Below are 23,428 nucleotides of genomic sequence, written 5' to 3'. Positions count from 1 at the left end.
CATTTTAAAAAGCAACAAACTAGAAATAAGCATAACTGACATGTACTACCTACATACTGCAAATCTTTGTTCCTAATAAAAATAAAATGTAAGAATTATCCTTTCATATTTTTAAGCAAGAGATTGTGAAAATATGTATCAAATTCTCTGAAAAGCCTTTTAGAACAGTAAAAATTTGTAAGATAAAATTATTGTACACTGTGAGTGCTACGTGATTATGTCAGTGAAAAATAAATTCAATTTTCATCGTAGCTGCTCTGTTGGGGATTTCTGATATTTTATAGACATGGCACTAGCTCCTTAGACACTACGGCGTTTTTCCCTCTGAGAGGCACATAAATGCTACTATGATATGTAATTTCATGATTATTCACTCAGTGATCTTTACTGTTGGTGGTAGCTTTAGAAAATTTTATTTTGCCTGAGTTTTAAATTATATGCTTATATTCCATTAGTCATCAGGTAAGTTAGTTATTATCATTAAATATTGAAATATTGTATATCTTATCATTTGACAAATAGCACAAGGTAATATCAGATCATAATTTCCATTTAAGTAAATGGTTTGAGTCCATCCCAGTGGCTGGCAGAACATGATTTTTCTTTGATTTTCATGTGAAAGTTCCCTTTCAGCGCTGTGTGTTTATATTCTTCATGGAGAATCTTTGGACATGTTTAGGAAGTTTACCAGGAATCCAGCTTGTTGACATTGTTTGTTGGTTTGATTTCCTCCTGTCCATATTTGAGTAGCTCCTTTCCTATTGGGGCAGGGAATTCATCTTCAAAATACCATGTTCATTTGTTAACTCACAGGACTAACCATTGCAATATATTTTCATCTGTAATATTGCCATCTTTACTGTGCCAGAGAAACAGATTTCCTCCTGCTATCTGTTCCGCCATATTCCATGCTCTATCCTGGATGAAGCTGCTGTTTACTTGGTGCTAAAATCATCACTTTGTTAGGTTACCACAACAAAACCCACATTCTCACAAAATCATTAGCTTACTCCAACTATAAGTCAACATAACTTTTATAATACTGACTGAAATGATGTGTCTGTTTCCAACTAATGATCTAACGTTAAGTTATTTTTAGGATTTTCATCGTTAGCCCTGCTCTTGCTTGCAAACCGACTTGGACTCTTTTTCCTCCACCAGCGTCAGCAGAACGCCCTGAAGTATGTGACAGAAGAGTGGTGCCAGATCGAGTGTGAGCTGCTGCGGGAGCGAGGCCTGTGGGGTCCCCCCATTGGTTCCCATCTGGACAAATGGATGTTGGAGATGACAGAAGGGCCCTGCAGGATGAGGAAAAAAATGGTGCGAAATGATATGTTTTATAACCATTACCCTTACGTGCCAGAAACAGAACAAGAGACAAACGTGGCGGTGAGTATGCAAAACTCAATGACCCTGTGAGCCTTTTTGAGCCTTTTTTTTTAACTTCTTGGTAAGCATTTTTCCTTATTAGGTCAGGTTCAAGAAACCAGCTACACTGATAATGTCTGGGTGGCAGTGGTGGTGATAAAAGGAAAAATGAGACGAGGTAATAGGGAGACGGCGTGGTAAGTGGCTTAGATCGCAGGTTCCTCAGCAAGCCTGCGCGGGTGTGAAACCTGGCCCTGGTTCTGCCACTTTCCTGGCTAGATACAGGTCATTGAGCTGCATTAGGTTTCTACTTCCTTATGCCTACAATAGCTAAAATAGTATTTCCACCTTATAGGGCTGTTAGGAGCTTTAAGTGAATTAAAAATAGTAAAGAACCTAGACTAGGATCTGGCATGGAATAAGCGCTAAGGAGTTTGGGTTATATAATATGAGGCAGCTCAAATTGTTGTAATGCCTCTTTGTTTTCCTCTCCCAAGTCTCTGACTCCATGTATCTTGTCCTGATTGGTTCAACCTCTGTCCTGAGGCTAGAAGGTAGGTCTCAGAAACAGCCTAAATGTCCATCAGTGGATAATTGAACAATGAAAATGAAGTATACATAATAACACAGTGGAATGCTATTCAGGCTTAATACAGAAGGAAGTCCTGTCATTTGCAACAATGAACTGGCAGACATAATGCTAAGTGAAATAAGGTGCAGAAGGACACCTACCCCATGACCACATGACCTTAATGTGGAATCAGAATAAACAAGCTCACAGGCAGAGTAGACTGGTGAATTCCAGAGGCCAGGGTGGGCAGAACGGGGAGATGCTGGTCAAAGTGTAGTTTCAGTTAAACAGGAGGATATTTTTTTGAGATCTTGTACAGAATACCATTATGTTAGTAATATATATTTCAGAATTACCAAGGGAGAGAATTTCAGATGTCACCATCACAGAAAATCAGTGTTTGAGGTGATGGCTGTGTTTATTCAGCTAATTATCCCAGATGGTGTACTGTCCATAAATTACAGTATCACTTTGTACCTCGAAAATGTATATAATCATAACTTTTCAAGTTATAGTAAATTTTTTGAAGAATATGGGCCTTGGACCCTGAAAATAGATATGTAAGATTTTTGAAGATAATTCTCCTAAAGTCTTCTTTTCTCAAAGTTACTAAGTTCTGTCAACAGTGCCATACTTGATATACCTGTACCTTAGAGCACTGTAATAATTTTTTTGTAGTTCAAAACGTTTCGTAAATTTGCAGCCTCTTACTAGTACTTACTCTTATGAAGCCAAAGCATCAGTATAACCTCCTTTTCTTAATTATTCCCCAGACAATACTCCATTAAGAATTTAAACATCAGGTAGATGTGTGGCCTAGCAGATAAGATGCTTGCATCACACTTCAGGGTACTTAAGTTGGTTTCCTGGATCCAGTCCTGACTCTGGCTTCCTGCTGATGCAGACCCTGGGAGGCAACAGTGATGGTTCAAGTCACTGGGTTCCTGCCACCCATATGGGAGACCTCAATTTCATTATTGGCTCCCAGCCTCTGCCCTGTCCCACATCCAACCAGTGTAGGCATTTGAAGAGTGAACCAACGGATGGGGAGCCCTCTCTCTCTCTCTCTCTCTTTCTCAAATAAATAAACTTTTAAAAATATTAGAATATTTTAGAATTATTTATAAAAATATTAGAATATTTCTCATGGAATCAACACTTATTTACGTTGAATCTACTCAAGAGTACCAAAATATAAAATAAACATGCTCTTTCAAACCTGTGACCAACTCACCATTTTCATTTAACTGAAGCATATACTTTTATTCTTCTAATAACCATAACATTTTCTACCTTATCGTACTTTTTATTGTAACAAATGTTATTGGTTTACAAAAGTGTGTTTAAACTTCTTCATGAGATAAAAGCAAAGTAGCCTATTGAGAGTTCTCACCCTCCACCCTAGTATCAACAGCATTTTCCCTAAGCCAAGGAGTTCACCAGCCTATGAAATCTAACACCCTCACAAATAAGGCTGTGCCATCTGGAACCTGTTTTTCACAGATGGGTTACATATTTGAATATACAAGGCCTTTAAGAGATGCTGAAGATATGCTTACATAAAGGGAAAAACTGGGCTAGAAGGGGAAACACCTACAGAATGTAGAATTCATCCTGCATAGTTCATGCAGGAGTCAAGGTTAATCTGCTATAATGAAATTTTCCAAATGAATAATTTTTATTTTGGTGTTAGTAGCTCATAACCTTCTGTAAATTTGAAACACCGTTAAATAATCCACTTTTATCTTAAGGACTATGCAATCTGGCAGTGATGAAAGCAGAAAATTTCAAAAACTAGAAGCATTTGGTATCCCATTGGCTTCTACCATGAAATGAAACTGCTAGTGCAGTTAAGCACCACATAATGACATTTCAGTCAGCCACAGGCCACAGGAATGGCTATGATCCCGTTAGGTTATAACACCTGGTAATATAGTCTGTGTAAGTACACTCTGTGATGCTCACCCAAGGCAAAGTTGCCTGAAGACATGTTTCTCAGATATCATCTTATCATTAAGCAGCCCACAACTATAGTTAGTGCAATGAGCTAGACTCTGCAGACCAGCTTACGTGCAGTTTTAAGTCTTATAACAGCCCTATGAAATACAGTCAATACTGTTATTGCAATTTTAGGATAAAGAACTGAAACCTAGCAAAGTTAAGGAACCCCTTCTGGATTACAGCTACTAAGTGGTAGAGTAAAGGTATGAGTAGGAGGCAGTAGTCCCTCAGTAGTTTGAAGAAGATGATTCAGGGATTGCTTGTTTTGTGACATCATCCAGGCACAATGAGTATTCCAAAGAGAAATCACACCTAAGTTTTGTCTCTATTGCTAACAGAGCGCATCCCTCATACTTAATGAACATTGAGTGAATGGAAGACCCGAGCACTCTGTCTTCCTTAAGTTGCAGATTATCCTATTGCTTCCTGTTCAGTATTCTGTAGAATTTTCCTCATTCTGAAATTTTTCCCCTAACAAGGGCTGAAGGAAAACTTTATGGGCCCTGAATTTTATACATTGTGGGAGAGAGCTCTGTAAGGAACAGAGTACAAAGTCATGAATACAAATTATTGGGGCCCTGCTTCTGGGATTATAAAAGGAGCTCATGGGAAGCGAGTTCTGTACCCATAGCAAACCCACTTCTGCCCTGAACTGTATGCAGTGTTGCCTCCCAGAGTTAAGATTCATCAGTTATTCCCTTTCAACTCCCATAAATGGGTTGCCCTCCTTGCACGCATGTTTATAAAATATAATATTATAAGGATTTCTTGCAGTGTAAGGATTTTTTACTGACCTAAAAATTGCTTTTGAAGACTCCTGATAGGTAAAACACACTTTACATGGAACAGGATGATTTATCTTTTGCCCTATTTATTAAGAATATATTCTTTTTGTAACTAGCATTGTATGTTTTATTCCTGTCACTCAAGCTGAAGGAGAGTGATGATTGCAGTTACCTTATTGTTTTAAAATGTTTCATGTGTTGGAAATGAATCAGGCGATTATTTTTCTAGCTACTAGTTTTATTTCTTAACTCTTGTTAGTGATACATTCTTTTTAAGTTTTAAGCTCTACTTCTTGATTTTAAACTCAATGTTTATAGAATAAAGAATGTATTTTAATGTTTCATTTGCTATAGATGTGAAAGTTTTGAAATCTTATTAGCTAAAATTATTTTAATAAAGGAAAACTAATAATAATAATTAAAGCCCAAGAAAATTTAGTTATATATGGGAAATTCTCTATTCCCATATGTAGTGACTTTTCTTGGAAGGTAATTTTCATAATTAAAATGGCTATATTGAATTGTAGTGTTAATTAATTTTTTATTCTGTATTACACCATTCTAAAGCATTAAGTTGTGTTAGGAGATGATCAAAACACAAAATTTGGTTGTTTCAAAGCAATTCTCCCATTGCTCTGAATCCTAAGGAAGAAAAATAAGATCTCATATTTTGCCATTAAAAAATCATACTTAAATACTAAACTAGGTTTTACTTCTATAGTCCCTCTTATAGTTACAGAATAATATCAAAAAATGCTATTTTTTGCAAGAGATCTTTAAGGTAAAAGCTTGCTTCCTATCTTTTAATAAGAGGTTACTCTGGGGCAGGAGGCTAACTGACAGCCTTTAAGCTTCCTTTTCTAAACAAGTGAATCTTTTGTGGCTGCCTCCACATGTATTTTTATATAATATAGAGACTTCACAGCATTCAAACTAAGTAATTTATTTGTGAAATTTTATTGCCAGCATTTTAAAAAAGTTGAAGTGAATGAAAGCACTTTAAAATTATTTTCTAGAACTTCTGACTTCAAAAAACTTCAATTTCCATATATGCATAATTGTAATAATAATTTAGTGCTCCACTTTAAAATAAAATGGAACCATGCAATTCTGAATCATTGGCATATTGCTGTTAAATGCTGGACATTTTAGTAAAACAACATCCTTAATTACTCAGTAATTGGATCGGGGATGTATATTAGGCCAGCACTGTACCATGTGTTGCAGGAAAAACTGAAGAATTTAAATGATGGATCCTACTCACTTTCTGGCTGAGGACATAAAAATAGGACATACTGAATATAAAAGCTGGATATGAGAATAGTAACTGTTCCAGTTTGTCATATTGGTTTATCTAGCAGTATAACTCTTTTTTTTATTAGCTTCAATGTGAGTTGTAGATTAGTACTCTTCACCTCTAAACACTTCTGCATATCATTAATTATAGTTTGATATCTATTTATAACTTTTATTGGGATAAATTTTACATACATTGGAAAACACACAAATCTTAAATGTACCATTCAGTGATTTTTCTTAATGTTGAATTTCCTGATCTCTTGTTGCTTCTAAAATGCTTTTGTTTTATGTTATTGTAGTCCACTGAGTTTTAACAAATACATATACTATACCTATATAGCCAACCCCCTGAATAGGGAACATTGAAATATATTTTAAAGATTATTCTTCAGTATAAGATACATTTTCAGAAGTATACTTATAAAGAGAAAGATTCACTAAAACCATGTTAAGCATTTGAAAATTTATCTGCCTAGAAAAACAAACATTTGTGAAAAATTTTTGTCTGCTCATGATTACTATAGAGAAAGGTACAGAAGTCATCTCCAGATATAACCATGAAAAGGAAGAACAACGTGGGAATGGTTCTTGCTGCATTATTGTCTGCCTGTAGCTATCTGTGTGCTTATGTGCACAAGCCACATACTGCAGCTCCACACAAGGTGCCTTCTTGCTAAGCAAGCAACTACACAGTTCTTTTAAAAGCATTTTAGAGAAGCTTTTGATCTGGGGATCCAGTCTGCTTTGCATTTTCAGCCTTTCTCTGATAGCAGAACAGTAAGAAGGCCCTTGGACTTTCGTGGGAAGATGTTTATTTCGGTAACAATAGATTTTGTGATTTCTGTGGAAAGGTGCTAGTTTGAACCAGCAAGTTGCTCCTCCAGCACAGATTTGGGGAAAAGTGCCAGAAAAGAAAGACGGAAGATACTAGTTGGCATTGGTTCTGCTACCCAGATTTCAGTGTGCTTTCTTTGAACTCCATAGAAAGAATTGCCTGTAAATCATCCCTGACAGTGGCAGCTCGTGCTGAAGTTTTGTGTCTGTGATTTTTAATGAGTTTGTCCTGTTCAGTAGACAGAGACTTTTGGTTTATTTTAAGTTTTACCTAAAACCGCTTTTAATCATTGAGAAAATAACTGTAAGATGCTCAGTAATTATGAATTTTCTTTGAGTAATTACATCTTCCATATTTCATGCAGTCCTCACTTTTATTTTTGTTTTCCTCTTTATGTTTTTTTTCTGATGTGTCTATACTTAATACCCTGTTTTCAGTCTGAGATCCCAAGTAAACAGCCTGAGACACCCGATGATATCATTCCTCAAAAGGTAAACCACAAATCACCACAAAAGAATGCGAACTACTTGCAGGTTTTTTGGTTTTGTTTTTGTTTGGTTTTTATTTGTTTATTGTATAGTGCATGGTAGACTAGACTAACGTACAAGACTGGCTTCCAGTTTGTTCTCTCTGTAAGCTCCTTGGAGTTGAGAAGCTGGTTTCTTCATGTTGAGACGCAGTTCTGCTCTCGGCTGTGTTCTCATTAGCCCCTTCTAGGGTCTGTGTGCTGCTCACTAACAGGCTGAATAGTCACTGCTCTCACTGTGACGTGCGGATCGCTTCCTTCACACGGAAACTCACCCATTAGGAGGCATGTTAGTAATGGGCAGCCTAGCATCTTCAACTTTGGCTTTTTTTCAATTACTCTTTAATTCTACTAAATATTTTGAGAACGTTAAGCGTACGCTCTTATAAGTTTTGTTTCAAACAAAACCAAGAGTGTACAATGACCTTTTTTAAAATACAGTTTCAAGCTTATTTTAATGAGTATAAAAATTGATCATTGTTTTCATTTTCCAGAAAGATTGAGTACATAATCCTGCAAAAATTAAGTTCTTCAGAACACAGAAATATACCTCAAAATATTTGGGGAGAAATTCTTGTAGTTCAAGTTTTAAGTCTGTGTAGGAAGTCAGTAAACAAGTAGTTGGCCTTCCCACCTCTGTTAATTCATTGTCTTGCCCATCACTAACTATGCTTTCATCTTTTCAAATGTTAGCAATTTTGAGTTGAAGATATTTGTTGTACAGAAGATTGTTATGAACAAACTTTACTACCTTTCTGTTCATTTTTAAAAACATTGCAGTGTTCTTACAGGTTTGCCTATTAGATTAATCCTTACGCAACTGTAAGATTATCTTATATCATTTTAATTGCTATGACATAATATTCTTCCATTTCCATTTGCTGCATATTATTTCTCCATTCACTTATAACTCTTCTTAATCCTTGCCTCTATACTGGAGTTAAAAGGATAATGTGGCTTCGGTTAGATACTTGTTTTTATTTAAAAAATTAGTTCCATGTTTCAGTCTACGTAGTCCACCCACACAGACACATTTTCTACTCTAGTTGGAAATCACTTTTTAAACCAGAGACAAAGATTACTTGAAGTAAGCATTGTTGTAGATGATACATACTGACTGCTTGAGTTTAGAGAGGAAGCAGATAGTAGAATCTTTGTTATTAAATATTCTTATTCCAAGAGAGGAGAAATAAAATAATATTTAGAAGGAGAGGTTTTAAAACATGTTTATAAAAAACTTTCATAATTTTTTAAATTCTGAATCTAAAGTCTGTGTCTCATTCTGACCTGGAGAACCTACATACATAATAAATGTTTCCCTTTGGCTTTAAATTTTATAGTATATTTTAGACCTTAATTTCCCATTGTTTATAATTTTAAGAAAAAAAATTATGTCAATTGGAGAACCTGTTTTTAGACTAAAGAATAAGATTATTATGACAATATTCTTGTATCATATGCCAAACCATTAAATCTTTTCTTATGTTTCTAGGTAATAATTTCTTCTCTGAAGTGGAGTCATACATGTTCTTTCTGTACTCATTTAGTTAGTAAGTTTATGGATTATGTCCCCTCACTCCACAAACGCTGGACATGTTTAAGCAAATCGGAGCCACTAGCTTGTTAAGTGGCAAGCCAACCTGTGAGCGCCATCTGGTGGGAAGCTAACTTGATTCCATATCGGGGCCTCACTGAGAAAAATATGTGGAAGGCGTTGGCCATTCCCAGAGTTACTGTGAAAGCCCAGACTATGGAAGTAGCCTCTACCTCCAAGTATCTGAAGTAAACACTCACAGTGATTTTTCCAACTGAGTGGAGAAGACCTGTAGGCCTTATTTACTTACATGGAGCGGAAGCGAAGTTCCAGGCTCCTCTTAGACCAGAGAGTAGCCGGTAACCCAGTGCTCCTCAGTGGTGGGCATTCTCTTTGTCAGCCAGATGAAGAGGTTTTCTGACACATTAGTGAAGATGTACTGTACTAACAAGGAATCATTGTTTGGCTAGAGATTGTCTGTTTCTGTTTGGGGAAGAAGGAAACTGCTAAAATTGTTGTTCTTACATACATCCTTTAAAAATCAGTAGAATTTCAAAATAAGAAAAATTTAACCCAAAACTCTGTGGATTTACTGTGTGTATTTCCAATCTGGTTAAAAACCCCTAAAACAAGGTAACACGAAAAGATCCTACTTCAAGCTTATGTTTTCATTCTGGAAGGCATACATCTGAGTCATTTTCTTCCATTATCTCTTAGAAACCTGCCCGATACAGAAGAGCTGTAAGTTACGACAGTAAGGAGTACTACATGCGACTGGCCTCGGGCAACCCCGCCATCGTGCAAGACGCCATTGTGGAGAGTTCCGAAGGGGAAGCTGCCCAGCAAGAACCTGAGCATGGTGAAGACACGATCGCCAAAGTCAAAGGTCAGCCGTCCTCCTTGACTGTGATTAAAAATCACTTGGCAGCATTCTCTGCATTCGAATTTACATGAAAACATGCGCAACTGCAGTCAGCAGGGCCAGCCTCACAAGCATTCACATTTTACCCTATCACTCTTCCCAAAGATTGATTCCCGTATCATCACTGGCTTCAGAGGAATGGAAGGTACCCCCTGGCACAATGATGGTTTTTATTATATTTGGCAGAATGCCCACTGGCACTTGATAGTTAAAGTTAAGGCCCTAATAACTAAATAAACATTTATATAAAATTGCAGTAACTACTAAATGTGTCATTGTGTGCCAGCCAACAGTAAGAAATGATGGTCTTTTTCCCTGTGAACTGAGAGAGATCCCAAATCTAAAGTTTGGAAACTCATTTGATTGAAACAGCCATGGGCTTTTTGATTCTGTAAGTTTACATAGATGTGCTCTTGGCCTGAAATGCGCTCCTCCCTGTCCCACGCCACCTTGTCTCAAAGACACTGCTCCCATGTCTCATCACTCTGCTCTGAAGCCTCTCAGACTGCTTTGTCCATTGACTGCACTGTGCTCAGATCTGGAATCCTAACCTCAGTGATTTTTCACTGCTGTTCTACTCCTGATTCACGAGACTTTCTCAGGCGGAGATTCTTTCTCCTCACCTTAATAGGTTTAGTCCAGGCCTGGCACAAAGTGAGGAGTCAGCCAATAGTGAACAAGTAAATCCAGCTCTTGTCTTAACTTCCTTAGGCTTCTCATTCACTACAAATTTAGAAATCTTGGTAGCTTCTGAAAATAAAGCCCTAGAGAACAAATTAAGTATAATTAAAAGCTAGTAAACTAAGAGTATTCAAATTAAGTTACTAAATTGAAAACTGGTTTCAGAGCTCACTGTGGGGAAAACTAATTGTATGCAACCATGTCAACAAAAAACACCATCTAAAATTGTGAATGGTTTTTCCCCATTATTGGAATATACCTATTCTCTTTTGTAATGCCTATGAATTACCTCATGTTTCATAATTGATTTAACATTTTTTGTAGAATCTGTGAAACTTTTAGTAGTTGAGCAGAAGTTAGAGCCTCCTAAATTTGTTGACATGGCACGAGTCAAGTTCTTCAGTTGGCCTCAAAGCTGTAGTTACTGGGTATAAGCCAAAGTAAAACCCGCGAAATTAGATTATTTGGGTCATTGACACTTGGCTTCTCTGGCCTCATTTTCCTAATCTCAGATTGAACTAAAACCACAAATACTTTCATAACTGCTATGATTTTCAAGTTGTTGCGCTTAACAGAGTTAGAGGTTTTTATTCATTAAGACCAGCTGTGAGCCTTTCTCAGTAGGATTTGATCTCTCCTGATTACTCTTTATCACACAACAACAAGGTTCTTCTAAAGGCAAACAGAACTGCCAATAACTAATGGTCAAAGAATGAGACTCTTAGCAGGCTGGCAGCTTTTCCAAAATGCATCAAGCATCTGTTACCAGTAGGAAAAACATTACTATTGATGGTACAACTAAGGAATATTAATTTAATGAAATATGTGATGTAGACTGTATTTTGAGGGCTTCCCATACTTCGGGACCTCACCAGTTACTGTCACCAGCTGATTTTAATTTCCCTGTTATCAAAATGTAAGCAGTAAAATGTTTCCCTAATCTGTCCTTATATTATAAAGAATTCTGTTCCTGTTCTTTCTGCCCTAATGCTTTGACTAAGTTCATTCATACAGGAAAAACCACATTGCTACTTGCGAAATGAGGGTTGGAATTGTCGCCATGAGCCCTCCAATTATGTAGTATCTTATGTTTGTAACTTGCTGTCTCTACTTTCACTTGTGATTGTTCATTTATTCATAGTGTCTCCTCAGTGACACTTGTGTATAAGCAACACTATTCATACTGTTCACTCTGCCAAGCTCTCTATCATCATCATCCGACACTTAGTGAGAATTTATTGTGTATTAAGTATGATGCCAAGTGCTTTCTGTGGAAGACCTCACTCAGTCTTCCAAAAATCCTGTAAGACAGTGTTTTTGTCCCAGTTTAATAGATGAGGAAATTGAGGTCCATAAACAGTAGATAGTTTTCCAATGTGACACAAACTGTTTAACTCCCAAGACTGTGCTGCCAACCACTAGAACTCTGCTGCCTCCCTGACAGTTCTCTCCAATTAGAACTGTATAGGCGGGACTACATGAGACTAAATGGCTCCCCCAAATGACCCGCACAATGTCACGTGGCCATCTTGGTCGTCATGCTGTAGGTCTGGTCAAGCCTCCTCTGAAACGCTCCCGATCTGCACCTGATGGAGGAGATGAGGAGAACCAGGAGCAGCTCCAGGACCAGGTTGCTGAGGCCAGCGCCATAGAAGAGGAGGAGAAAACAGACAATGCCACCTTACTGCGCCTGTTAGAGGAAGGGGAAAAGGTATTGTGCTTCTCGGAAGTGAAGACTGTGTTTAGGTAACATGTTACAAGACAGTTGATAGGGTGACTGTGGAAGATAAACATTTTAGTCTCTGTAATGGGATACAGTATTAAGGAACCATTTGGGTTCATTACTCTACTTTTCTCAAGTTCAAAGGTTTTCTAATCCATCTGAACACTAAACAGCATAAAGTTTCACCAGGTGCAAAGTTAACAATTGCACCTAAGTCACCATCTTCCTCTCTAACTTTATTAGACTGAAGCACTGCCCTACTTCTCTCCAAGCCACAGAAGCCACACTTTCAGTCCTCTGGCATTGTATCTTTCTCTAGACTCCCGATCTTTTCCTATACCTTGTAATTCTAGGTCCCACCTACAAGCAGCCTCAGTCAATCTATGCCTCACCTCCAGCTTTGTGTCTAACCCTTGTTCTCCACCCACAGAAGAAGACTGTATTGCTCTCCTATTTCTGGCTCTGTCTCCCACCACCCATCAGGCTCATAACACTGACTCTGCCTTGAAACCTCATCTTCTGCATTGTAACTCTTTGCTTCCCCTGGGTCTCCTTACTCTGCAGTTGACTCATAATGTTTCCTCTGCCCAGATGCCCCTCTCTCTTTCAAGCCCATGACCTCTATCCTAGTAACTCCCATTTGAGCCCTTTATCTGGCTATCAGTAATACTCAAACTTTGGCCTGGTCTAGCCCTGGTTGTTGAGGCCATCTGGGGAGTGAACCAGCAGACCGAAGCTCGCTCGCTCGCTCTCTCTCTCTGTCTCTCTGTCACACTCTGCATTCTGAATAGTGAATCTTAAAAACAAATGGTTAGTGGATCATGTTACTGATTAATGGATTAAGGGTAGACACTGCATCCAATTAGGGAGTCCAGGAGATGGGTAGAGGGAGGTCTTTAGATGGGTAGGGGTGAGCAATCAGGAGGCAGCTCTTCCTAGAGGATAGGTCATAAAAACCAAGTTGGGTCTAGCCACTCCCAGCTTTTTGGCTTGCCATATGCACTTTCCTCTGCATGTGTTCCACCTCCTACCGTGTTTATCAGATGACAGACCAATGGAGTCTTTCCAGTTCAGACTTGGATACCCTTCCCTGTGCTTTTTAGAATTTCTTAGATATGTGAATCTGTATAATCGTGTCCTAATTATTTGTTCCTGTATCTGTCTCTTCCCCTAAATGGTAAGATCCTTATAGGAAGGCTCAGTTTCTTCTTCCTGTCCCATTTTCTTTTTTTTTTTTTAAGATTTATTTTATGTATTTGAAAGAGTTACAGAGAGAGAGAGAGAGGTTTTCCAACTGCTGATTCACTCCCCAAATGGCTGGAGCTGAGCCAATTCGAAGCCAGGAGCCAGGAGCTTCTTCCACATCTCCCATGTGGGTGCAGGGTCTCAAGGGCCATCTTCTACTGCTTTCCCAGGCCACAGCAGAGAGCTGGATTGGAAGAGGAGCAGCTGGGACTTGAACTGATGCCCATATGGGATGCCGGCACTGCAGGCCAGAGCTTTAACCTGCTGCACCACAGCCCTGGCAGTTTTATCCCATTTTCTTACACAGTCAGACACATAATAGGTATCCAGTGAAGTTTACCTTTGAATGAAAAGGTAATTGGTTGAATAAATAAAGAAGGGGAGGAAAGGAAAGGGAAGGAGAGAGGAAGAAAAGGGAGGGAAAGCCAGAAGGAATTGAATGTATAGGGAATATCATCTATTTTAAAGTGTATTAGTCAACTTTTAATGGCTACGAATAAATACCTAAGATAAGCTACTTAGGAACGAAGGAGGTTTATTTTGGCTCAAGATTTTGGAGGTTCACAGTCCAATAGCAGGCAGTCCCATTAGTCTACCATCTGGTAAGCAGAAAGCTGGGAGTGGCTAGACCCAACTTGGTTTTTATGTCCTATCCTCTAGAAAGAGCTGCCTCCTGTCTGCTCACCCCTACCCACCTAATGACCTCCCCCTCTGCCTTAACAACCAGAGCTGGTGCAGGCCAAAGCCACAAGCCAAGAACTCCATGCAGGTCTCCAAATGGAGCAGCTGAGACTCGAACCAGCACTCTGATATGGCATAGTGACAGTGCAAGTGGCAGATTATCACACTCGGCCACAATGCCAGCTCCATAATCCATTAACCATCAGCAAAGGACTTTGGGAAGCAAGCCTTTAGTGCATGAGCTTTTGGGAGACGCTCAAACTGTTATCCAAACCTCGGTATAAAGGACATTCTTTTTGCCTGTTTTGTTAGACCTTAGTATAATCCTAGAGATCTTACCTACTAAGAAATAGTAACCACAAATCAGGGAAAAATTGAAACAATCCAGTTAAAATGTAAATCCTAGGTAATCTTGAATGAAAATATAAAAAAAAAAATTATGTCAATATGAAAGTACATCAGATTAGAGGGAAGCCCCAGAGAGACTCCTGGAGGTTTGGGGATATTCTGTCTGTGGGTCTGGTGCTGGGCACACCATATTTTTATTTAGCATTGGAAAATTCACCAAACTATATATTTAGAAACATTTTTCTGTGTATATTTTGCTTTGATAGAGTTACTTAAAAAGTATATCCAGATTTTTTCTATAATAGCCTATCCTTCTGTTACTGAAGTGGTACGTATATAGCAATGAAAACTGACATTGTGATGCTTTAGAAAATGTATTGTAATCGTTTCATTTTTTAAAACTTTTTTTAGATTTTTATTTTGAATTTGAAAACAAGTGCTTACAGGACACAATGCCATGTTTTGATCTTGATCATTATAGTAAGATTCAGTTAAGCTAATTAACATATGCAGCACCTCACCAATTGATGTGTACGTGTGTGTGTGTTTGTGTGTGTGAAGAATGTTAAGTCTGTTTTAGCAATTTTGTTTTATGCAACAGAGTACTAACACTTTTTCTCCAGTGTATATGAAACTTTATACCCTTTGATCAACATCTTTCTGGTCCCCTGCCCTCCCTCTTTTCCCCCATCAACCTTTAGTAGCTGCTACCTTTCTGTTTTCTGTTCATTAAAACTTTTAATCCCCTGTGTATAGTTTTTGCTCATATTGCTTTAAGTTTGACTAGTGCAGGAAGTGTGTTAAAACTGACATTTATTGGACATTTGTTTGACTTTGATTTCTTTGCTGATTTTTTTTTCCTTGACTCATGTTAAACTGAATTTAAGCAAGGAAGGATTTTGGCTAAGAATTGGGTAGCCTCCTTTGAGAAGAAAACAATACTTACATTGAGAGATTGAGTAACCTTTCCTCGTATGAGGAAAATATGATTTCTGCCAAGCTTGGCTTTTTAGAATGGCACAGCAATCTGCCAGGGAGGCGGGATGCAGGTGGGGGATGAATAGTTCTCTTCCAGCTCAGTGTTCTTACAAAAAGTGGAGGACTGTGAGCTATGTGAAAGAGAAGGCAGCCTGCAGTTCCTAACAGCGCTGTGTGCACTGCTAGCTCCCTAACCCTCACTGCAAGCCAGTGGATGCACAGAGGCTCAGAGGAAGCAGGAAACTTGGCAGACTCCGTAGCGGTAAAGTGAGAGAAGTGGGAGCTCACCCAGAGTGAGCAGGCCCTGTGGACCCTTTTCACGCCACAGATCATCTTCCCTCACATGGGGCATGATACTGCTCTAATCTCTTCACACGTGCAACTCAGGTTCTTCTCCTGCCAAGCCTGTTGTGGCTGTCCTCTCCCTGAGAGAGCAGGGACCTTCTCTAACTTTTGTTCATTGCTTGTGAAAGCTAGCACACCTGTGCCTGGCATTTAGGAAGTGTTTGCTGAGGACTGAGAGATGGCATGGGTAGGTGGAGGGATGGAAATGCATGACTGTTTACTTTTACTGACATCAGCTGCAAATCTGACCTCGGCCTAACCTGGTTCTTAGCATGCTTATATTCATATTTAGTTTGCCAAGTTCAGGGGTTGACATAAAAGAATTAAAAAAAAAAAAACATAAGTTATCTGGATGCTTTTAAAAAGCCATATTAATAAATATTTATGGTTTTCTCTACAGATCCAACACATGTACCGTTGTGCCCGAGTTCAGGGCCTAGATACAAGTGAGGGGTTACTTCTTTTTGGTAAAGAGCATTTTTATGTCATTGATGGCTTTACCATGACAGCGACGAGGGAAATAAGAGATATTGAAACCTTGCCTCCAAAGTAAGTACATGAATGATGAACTTTCTGTAAAAGATGGAAAATATACTTGCATAATTTCTTAAATCCAAAAATTGTGTTCTGGGTTACATTATCTCTCAGTTTGTATGTCCATCATTATGTAGTCACAAGAATAATACGCAATTATTTCAGGGCATTAAAGAAAAAATTTGCCATGTTTAGTAAAATGAAAACTAAACAAAATTTATTGTCAGGAATGACTAGTATCATGCACCTTGTTAGTTATATGATAATATATATATATTTATGAATTGAATCTGAATCCATAAACTGTGCTTCTTTTAAAATGTTAGTATATACGCAATTGTATATATATAATTAGTATATACACAGTTGTATATATATATAATTAGTATATACACAATTGTATATATATAATTGTAAATGCAGGTTGCTCCACAATGCACAGTGCTGTCACAGATGAGTACTCTTGAGGCCCCTAAAAGCACTTTTACTGAATCCCAAGCTGGGATTAACTGGGTTTTACCCATCTTCCTTGTCTTCTGCTACTCCTGTGCTAGAATGTTGGAAACTAAGATGGACGAACTACAAGGCAGATGATAAGCTCCAGTCTTAGAAATCCAACAGGCCTTCTCTCTTCCTTTAACACTTTGAATGCCTAGCGCTGGTAAATGTAGAAATGGCCTCCGTAGTTCATTCCTAGGAAATATTTCAAATGGTTACTTTTAACAACAGTGAAGGCCACAGTATGACTTAATGGGCCCTTCCTTTATACAGAAATATTAAAAATTATATTTTGTGACTATTGCTATAAAGATAGATACAAATGTATTCACTTTTTCTTCTGATTTTGAAAGAAATTAAAGCATTTTCTTGACCTAAATGTGGATTTAGACAGTGTGCTGGCTGTGCCTGATACATAATTTGGTCCTGACAGCATTGAGGGTTTTTTTTTTTCTATAATTCATCAAAGATGGTTCCTTGCTGGTAGCTGAAAATTTGTTCTTTTAAACATATTTTTTGAAGCCAAAAATTTTGATCTTCTGTGTGCCCCTCCTATTCATATGTTGAAAATAGCACAACCCTTGTTGAGCAGTGAATTTATCTCTTGCCTGTGTTTTTGTTTATCCTCTTCCTCTTGGCTGCCCATAGTATGCATGAGCCAATTATCCCTAGAGGAGCCAGACAAGGCCCTAGTCAGCTCAAGAGGACCTGCAGCATCTTTGCTTATGAAGATATCAAGGAAGTGCATAAAAGGAGGTACCTCCTGCAGGTGAGTTGGTTCACTAGCAGCGAGCATTTATATTTGTAAGCTACATTATTTTAAAACTAGTATCTCATGAAAACCTTCTACACAAATAGGATTCATATTATTCTTTAGACAAATTCCAGTCGCATGGATACATAACAGTATGTCTTTATTTTTAGACACAATTTAAAATTTGGGCAATATCTTTGTTATCCATCTTTCCCTGTAGATATCCAAATCAATATTTTAAATGTTTTTTAATATAAAAATGAATTCCTCAATATAATTTTACAAAATTATAATTTTATAATTACTTTCCTTTTACCATTATTCTATTATAAAGATTTAAGAAATCACAGAATGAGAAAATCTGTTAATGGTGTAGCTTAATCTGCAGGGAGTTCATGACTCTAATATTGTTCTTTAACAAATTTGCTTCTTCAACATTGTAAAAATTTGTAGTGGAAAAGTTAATATATAGCTTACTCATGAACTTCTGTATTTTTCTAAATGTTTTTTCTCTGATCATTTCAGCCTATTGCTGTGGAAGTTTTCTCTGGAGATGGACGGAATTACCTCCTTGCTTTTCAGAAAGGAATCAGAAACAAAGTCTATCAAAGGTCTTTGTATTGGGAGTACTTGATATGGTATCATAGGCAGAGATGGGAGGGGAAGCTGTTGCCTGTTTTACTGGTTTTTTAAAAATCTAGAATGTAGATCAGTGAGTCAATATCTGTAAAGAAAATATTTGTTTCATTTTTGCCAGCCTCTTGAAACATGATTCTTCTAAGTAACTTTTAAAATGAGGCATTTATATTGTGAAATACCATTTTTCTTCCTGATATCTTACAGCAGAGATCATCAAATACTACTATTATCCCTGAACCCTGAGAGAAAGATTTTAGGGGAATTAGGACTCCCCCCTGTCCAGATCAGCTACTGGAAGTAAGGCAGGGTGTGACTTAATCCAGGCAGCAGGTTCCCCAAAAAGTGGCATCAATAAGTCCTGTGTCCAAATATAAATAAATGATGAAACTATCTGTTACAAGCCTCCCTCATGTTCATCACAGTGGAGACAGTGCCATCCCTTGCTACTGAATGCAGGGACTAAGTGCCTTGAGAAACTCACATGACAATCTTCTCCCGTGGTGGAAGGGGAATTGGATACCTTCATTGTTGAAAAAGTAACAAAACCAAATACAAGCAGTTAATCTAATCTAGGCATATTTTACCTTTGGCAAGGTGTATTTGAAATATACTTTTAAAAAAAATTATTTATTTATTTGAAAGGTAGAGTTTACAGAGAGAGAGAGATTTTCCATCTACCAATTCACAAGGTCTGAGCTGGGCCAATTTGAAGCCAGGAGCCACAAGATTCATCCATGTGGGTGTAGGGGCCCAAACACTTGGATCATCTTCCACTGCCTTCCCAGGTGCATTAGCAGAGAGTTGGATTGGTAGTAGAGCAGACAGAGCAGGAACCAGTGTCCATATGGAATGCCGGCATCACAGCTGAATGGTTTTACTCGCTATGCCACAACACCAGCTCCTGAAATTTACTTTTTAAAGGAAACAGTACATATCCATGATATTTGAAGATACTTCTGTTGGATAAGTGAATATAAAGACCATTTCTGAGTCTGGCACTGTGACGTAGTGGGTAAAGCCACCACCTGCAGTGCTGGCGTCCCATATGGGCACTGGTTCAAGACCCGGCTGCTCCACTTCCAATCCAGCTCTCTGCTATGGCCTGGGAAAGCAGTAAAAGATGGCCCAAATCCTTGGGCCCCTGCACCTGCACCATCCAATTGAGAAGGCTCCTGGCTCCTGGCTTCAGATCAGCACAGCTCCGGCCATTACAGCCAATTGGGGAGTGAACCAATGGATGGAAGACCTCTCTCTCTTTTTCTCTCTGCCTCTCCTCTCTCTCTGTGTAACTTTGACTTTCAAATAAAATAAATAAATCTTTTAAAAAAAAAATGGCCATTTCTAACTGATAAGATCCAGGAAAGGCATTTCCTAGTCTTTGGAGAATGGAATTGGTCCTGGCAGTCCTTCAGTTACGGCATAACTAACACCATGCACCGTTGCTTATCATTGCAGTACAGTAATGTGCCTGGGAAAGGAGGGTGGCTCTTCAGAGAAAGGGTTTGTGGGTATTGATTGGTAATCCAGAACTCCTTTCACCTAAGGGAAGAGTTCCTGGGTAAAGTGACCCAGATTCACTATTACTCAAGCGTTAATTTTTAAAGGTGACATTATTCTCAATGGTAGGAAGTTATTTGCTTGTCAGCTGGAAGCTGCTACAAATTTATCTTTGAGAAATTTCTGGCATGTGCTCCAAGTTCAAGACCCACATCATCCCTGTCAAGAATTTTCCCATAATTGTCCATTGCCTTTAAAGGACTTGAACTGACATTTTGAGCAACTCTGAAAAAAAAAAAAAAAAACTATGGCAATGTTACATAAAGGTTCTTATCTTGCACGTGTCCTCGTGTGAGTCTATTCTATCATGTATTGAACGATCCTTATTACTTGCTGTCACATGAATAGTTAGCTGATAATTGCTCTCCAGCACTTCATTACGTTGACTCAGTTCCTGGGAATTGACATGGCAGGGCTTTTCTAATGGTAATGCAACAGCTAAGGTAAAAATCCTGAAGAACAGATCTGGCTAGGGGCCTTTCTTTTTGGCTGTGGAAGTCATCTTACTCTTTCTCGTAGCCAAGAGAGTGTTCTAACGGCTGCGCGTTCCCTGGGTCTGCCGTTTCTGGGAGGGAGGGCAGGTGCAACAGCTGAGATCTAAACGCATCCCCCTTCTGCGGCTTCCGCTGGATCCTGACTGAGACTTCATTGGCAATTTTATGCTATTTCTCAATTTTCCAGGTTTTTGGCTGTAGTGCCATCCCTGACAGACAGTTCAGAGTCTGTGTCTGGGCAGCGACCAAACACAAGCGTGGAGCAGGGGTAGGTAGTGTATTTCTTGCACATTGTAATTTAATCATAAAATTAGGATGTCATATCTGGATGGTGTTATTAAATATTTGTAATGAGCATTTTTTTCCCTATGGTGGTGATAAAAAAATAAAGAATTACTGAAAACTTAGAAGGAAGCTCTAACCTTTTAAACATAAAGATATTGCTATGGATATAATTGTGTTTATACTCTAAATATAAATTTTTCATTGTTCTTCCAGTGTTATATTTAAATATTCCTCCCATTATTAAAAAAGTTCTTCATAAACATAACTTATTTGCTATCTGGTCATCATATGTTTAAACCATTCATTCTCATAGTTTTCGATATTTCATCTTTCCAGGTTTTCTTACCATAATACTAGAAATGTGGCTCCTCATTATTTTGTTAGGGTAGAGTCCCCTCAGTAAAATAAAGAGTATGAATTTTAAGAATTTTCTTACATAAAACCAATTTGTTAGTCATAAAATTTACATAAGCTTTATATAGTCCCTACTGAATAGGTTTACTTGTCTCAATACTTACCAGCTTCATATAGGAATTTTTAAGTTTACTGCTTTGATACAGTGCTCTCATTTTTTAAATGCATGTCTTTAATTGATGATAAGCTTGAGCTCTGTATATGGTTGTTAGCTATCTTAAGTCACTATTTGTAAATTGTTCACATGTTTTGCCCTCTTCCATTTGAGTTCTTAATATCAATTTGTATGGAGTTTTTCTGTAATGAAGATTTCTTCATTGCTTCTCATATTTGTTGCAAATTGCCTGGCTTTCCTTCTAATTTTGTTTTCTGGTGTTCAAATTTAAACTTCTGTTTTTATGAATTTAAACCTATCAGTAATTCAGTTGTGCTTTTTACAGCTGCTTGTAGTCTTTTTTTTTTTTCCCAAAGATTTATTTATTTATTTGAAAGTCAGAGTTACACAGAGAGAGGAGAGGCAGAGAGAAAGAGAGTCTTCCGTCTGCTGGTTCACTCCCCAGTTGGCCGCAATGGCTGAAGCGATGCCAATTTGATGGCAGGAGCCAGGAGCTTCTTCCGGGTCTCCTACATGGGTGCAGGGGCCCAAGGACTTGGACCATCTTCCAGTGCTTTCCCAGGCCATACCAGAGAGCTGGATCAGAAGTGGAGCAGCCAGGTCTCAAACCGGTGACTTTATGGGATGCTGGCACTTCAGGCCAGGATGTTAACCCTATGTGCCACAGCGCTGACCCCAGCTGCTTGTAATCTTAGAATGCTTTTCTAGGTAAAACACCCGTTTTAAGAATCCTTATGCCCAACTTCATTTACAGCTACTCAGTACCTAGTAGTCTTCTGTCATCTGGTAGAAGAGAAGCAGTACTTTTGGGCTGGAAGTCAATTATTATAGCATAGAAGAAAATAACTTAAAATTTTCTAAGGATTCTGTAATTAGTAAATAAAATTTGAATCCAGTCTATGTGCTTATTACTAATTATGGATTTCTCTTTACGTTACTTTAATTTTTCTTTAGCCAAAGGTTAGCAAATACAAATGCTAAATATATATACTTTTGGGCTGGTGCCATGGCTCACTTGGTTAATCCTTCGCTTGCAGCGCCGGCATCCCATATGGGTGCCAGGTTCTAGTCCCGGTTGCTCCTCTTCCAGTCCAGCTCTCTGCTGTGGCTCAGGATGGCAGTGGAGGATGGCCCAAGTGCTTGGGCTTCTGCACCCACATGGGAGACCCGAAGGAAGCACCTGGCTCCTGGCTTCAGATCGGTGCACAGCGGGGCCATAGCGGCCATTTGAGGGGTGAACCAATGGAAGGAAGACCTTTCTCTCTGTCTGACTCTCTCTCTCTCTCACTGTCTAACTCTGCCTATCAAATAAAAAAATAATAAAATTTAAAATATATGTATACTTTTGTTAATCTCAGAAACGTTTTCTATTCCTAATAATTTGTCCTTGTTAACATAAATACAGGAAGTGAGAAGTTTAAAGCCCACTCAGCTTTTTTCTACTTGTGAGCAATCTGTTGCTTCTTTTACCTGCCCAGATGATCTTAAATTTACTATTTCACTGTTCTTGCTATGCTGAGTTGACAGTTGTTGAAGAACTTTTAAAAGCTCAGAGGCAAGAAGTAGAAAATCATTTCCAATTTGAATCTTCTTTTTCAGTTGTCTCCTGTCTTACAAAGTTTAGGAATGATCATAACCATTTCTCCATAGAATATTTACCTGATTGAAAGAATTTGTCTAAAAGTGTAGTCTAGGCCGGTGCCGCGGCTCACTAGGCTAATCGTCCACCTGCGGCACCCCGGGTTCTAGTCTCGGTTGGGGCGCCGGATTCTGTCTCGGTTGCTCCTCTTCCAGTCCAGCTCTCTGCTGTGGCCCGGGAAGGTGGTGGAGGATGGCCCAAGTGCTTGGGCTCCTGCACCCACATTGGGAGACCAGGAGGAAGCACCTGGCTCCTGGCATCAGATCGGCGCAGCGCGCTGGCTGTAGTGGCCATTTGGGGGGTGAACCAACGGAAGGAAGACCTTTCTCTCTGTCTCTCTCTCTCACTGTCTAACTCTGCCTGTCAAAAATAAATAAATAAATAAAATAAATAAAAGTGTAGTCTGTACTAAGATTTAAGGTTTGCAAATCTGTTGCTTTCCTTTCGGATGATAAGATAAACAGGATAAACAAAGTCAAAAAATTCCCCCTGATTCCATGACCAGTAATTAATTATTAATATTATAAACCTGATATAAATAGGATTTTATAATAAGGAAGAATATCTGTTATCCAAAAATGTAATGCAAAATTTCTCTGATCAGTGACTCTCCTGTTATAAAGTACTCATACTTTTCATTCAGCTTATCCAGTATAT

At 38.4% G+C, this 23,428-nt stretch overlaps 1 protein-coding gene across 7 annotated transcripts in view; it reads left to right on the top strand.

Annotated features, from left to right (window-relative positions):
* Nucleotides 1-23,428, top strand: part of WDFY3 (WD repeat and FYVE domain containing 3) — a 309,773-nt gene that overhangs the window by 249,766 nt on the left and 36,579 nt on the right. For 6 of the 7 annotated variants that reach the window (XM_062198528.1, XM_062198527.1, XM_062198530.1 and 3 more), the window contains 8 exons: nt 1,162-1,389; nt 7,297-7,350; nt 9,637-9,805; nt 12,070-12,233; nt 16,243-16,391; nt 17,523-17,643; nt 18,154-18,239; nt 20,506-20,586. In XM_062198528.1, coding sequence (XP_062054512.1) covers nt 1,162-1,389; nt 7,297-7,350; nt 9,637-9,805; nt 12,070-12,233; nt 16,243-16,391; nt 17,523-17,643; nt 18,154-18,239; nt 20,506-20,586 — 1,052 coding nt within the window. The remainder of the gene's footprint in view (nt 1-1,161; nt 1,390-7,296; nt 7,351-9,636; nt 9,806-12,069; nt 12,234-16,242; nt 16,392-17,522; nt 17,644-18,153; nt 18,240-20,505; nt 20,587-23,428) is intronic. The other variant, XM_062198529.1, reaches the window with a different exon arrangement.

Source organism: Lepus europaeus, chromosome 8 (assembly GCF_033115175.1).
Source record: "Lepus europaeus isolate LE1 chromosome 8, mLepTim1.pri, whole genome shotgun sequence".
NCBI classification, from domain to species: domain Eukaryota; kingdom Metazoa; phylum Chordata; class Mammalia; order Lagomorpha; family Leporidae; genus Lepus; species Lepus europaeus.
Note: the sequence above shows the minus strand (reverse complement) of the source record. Positions and strands in the feature narration are given on the sequence as shown.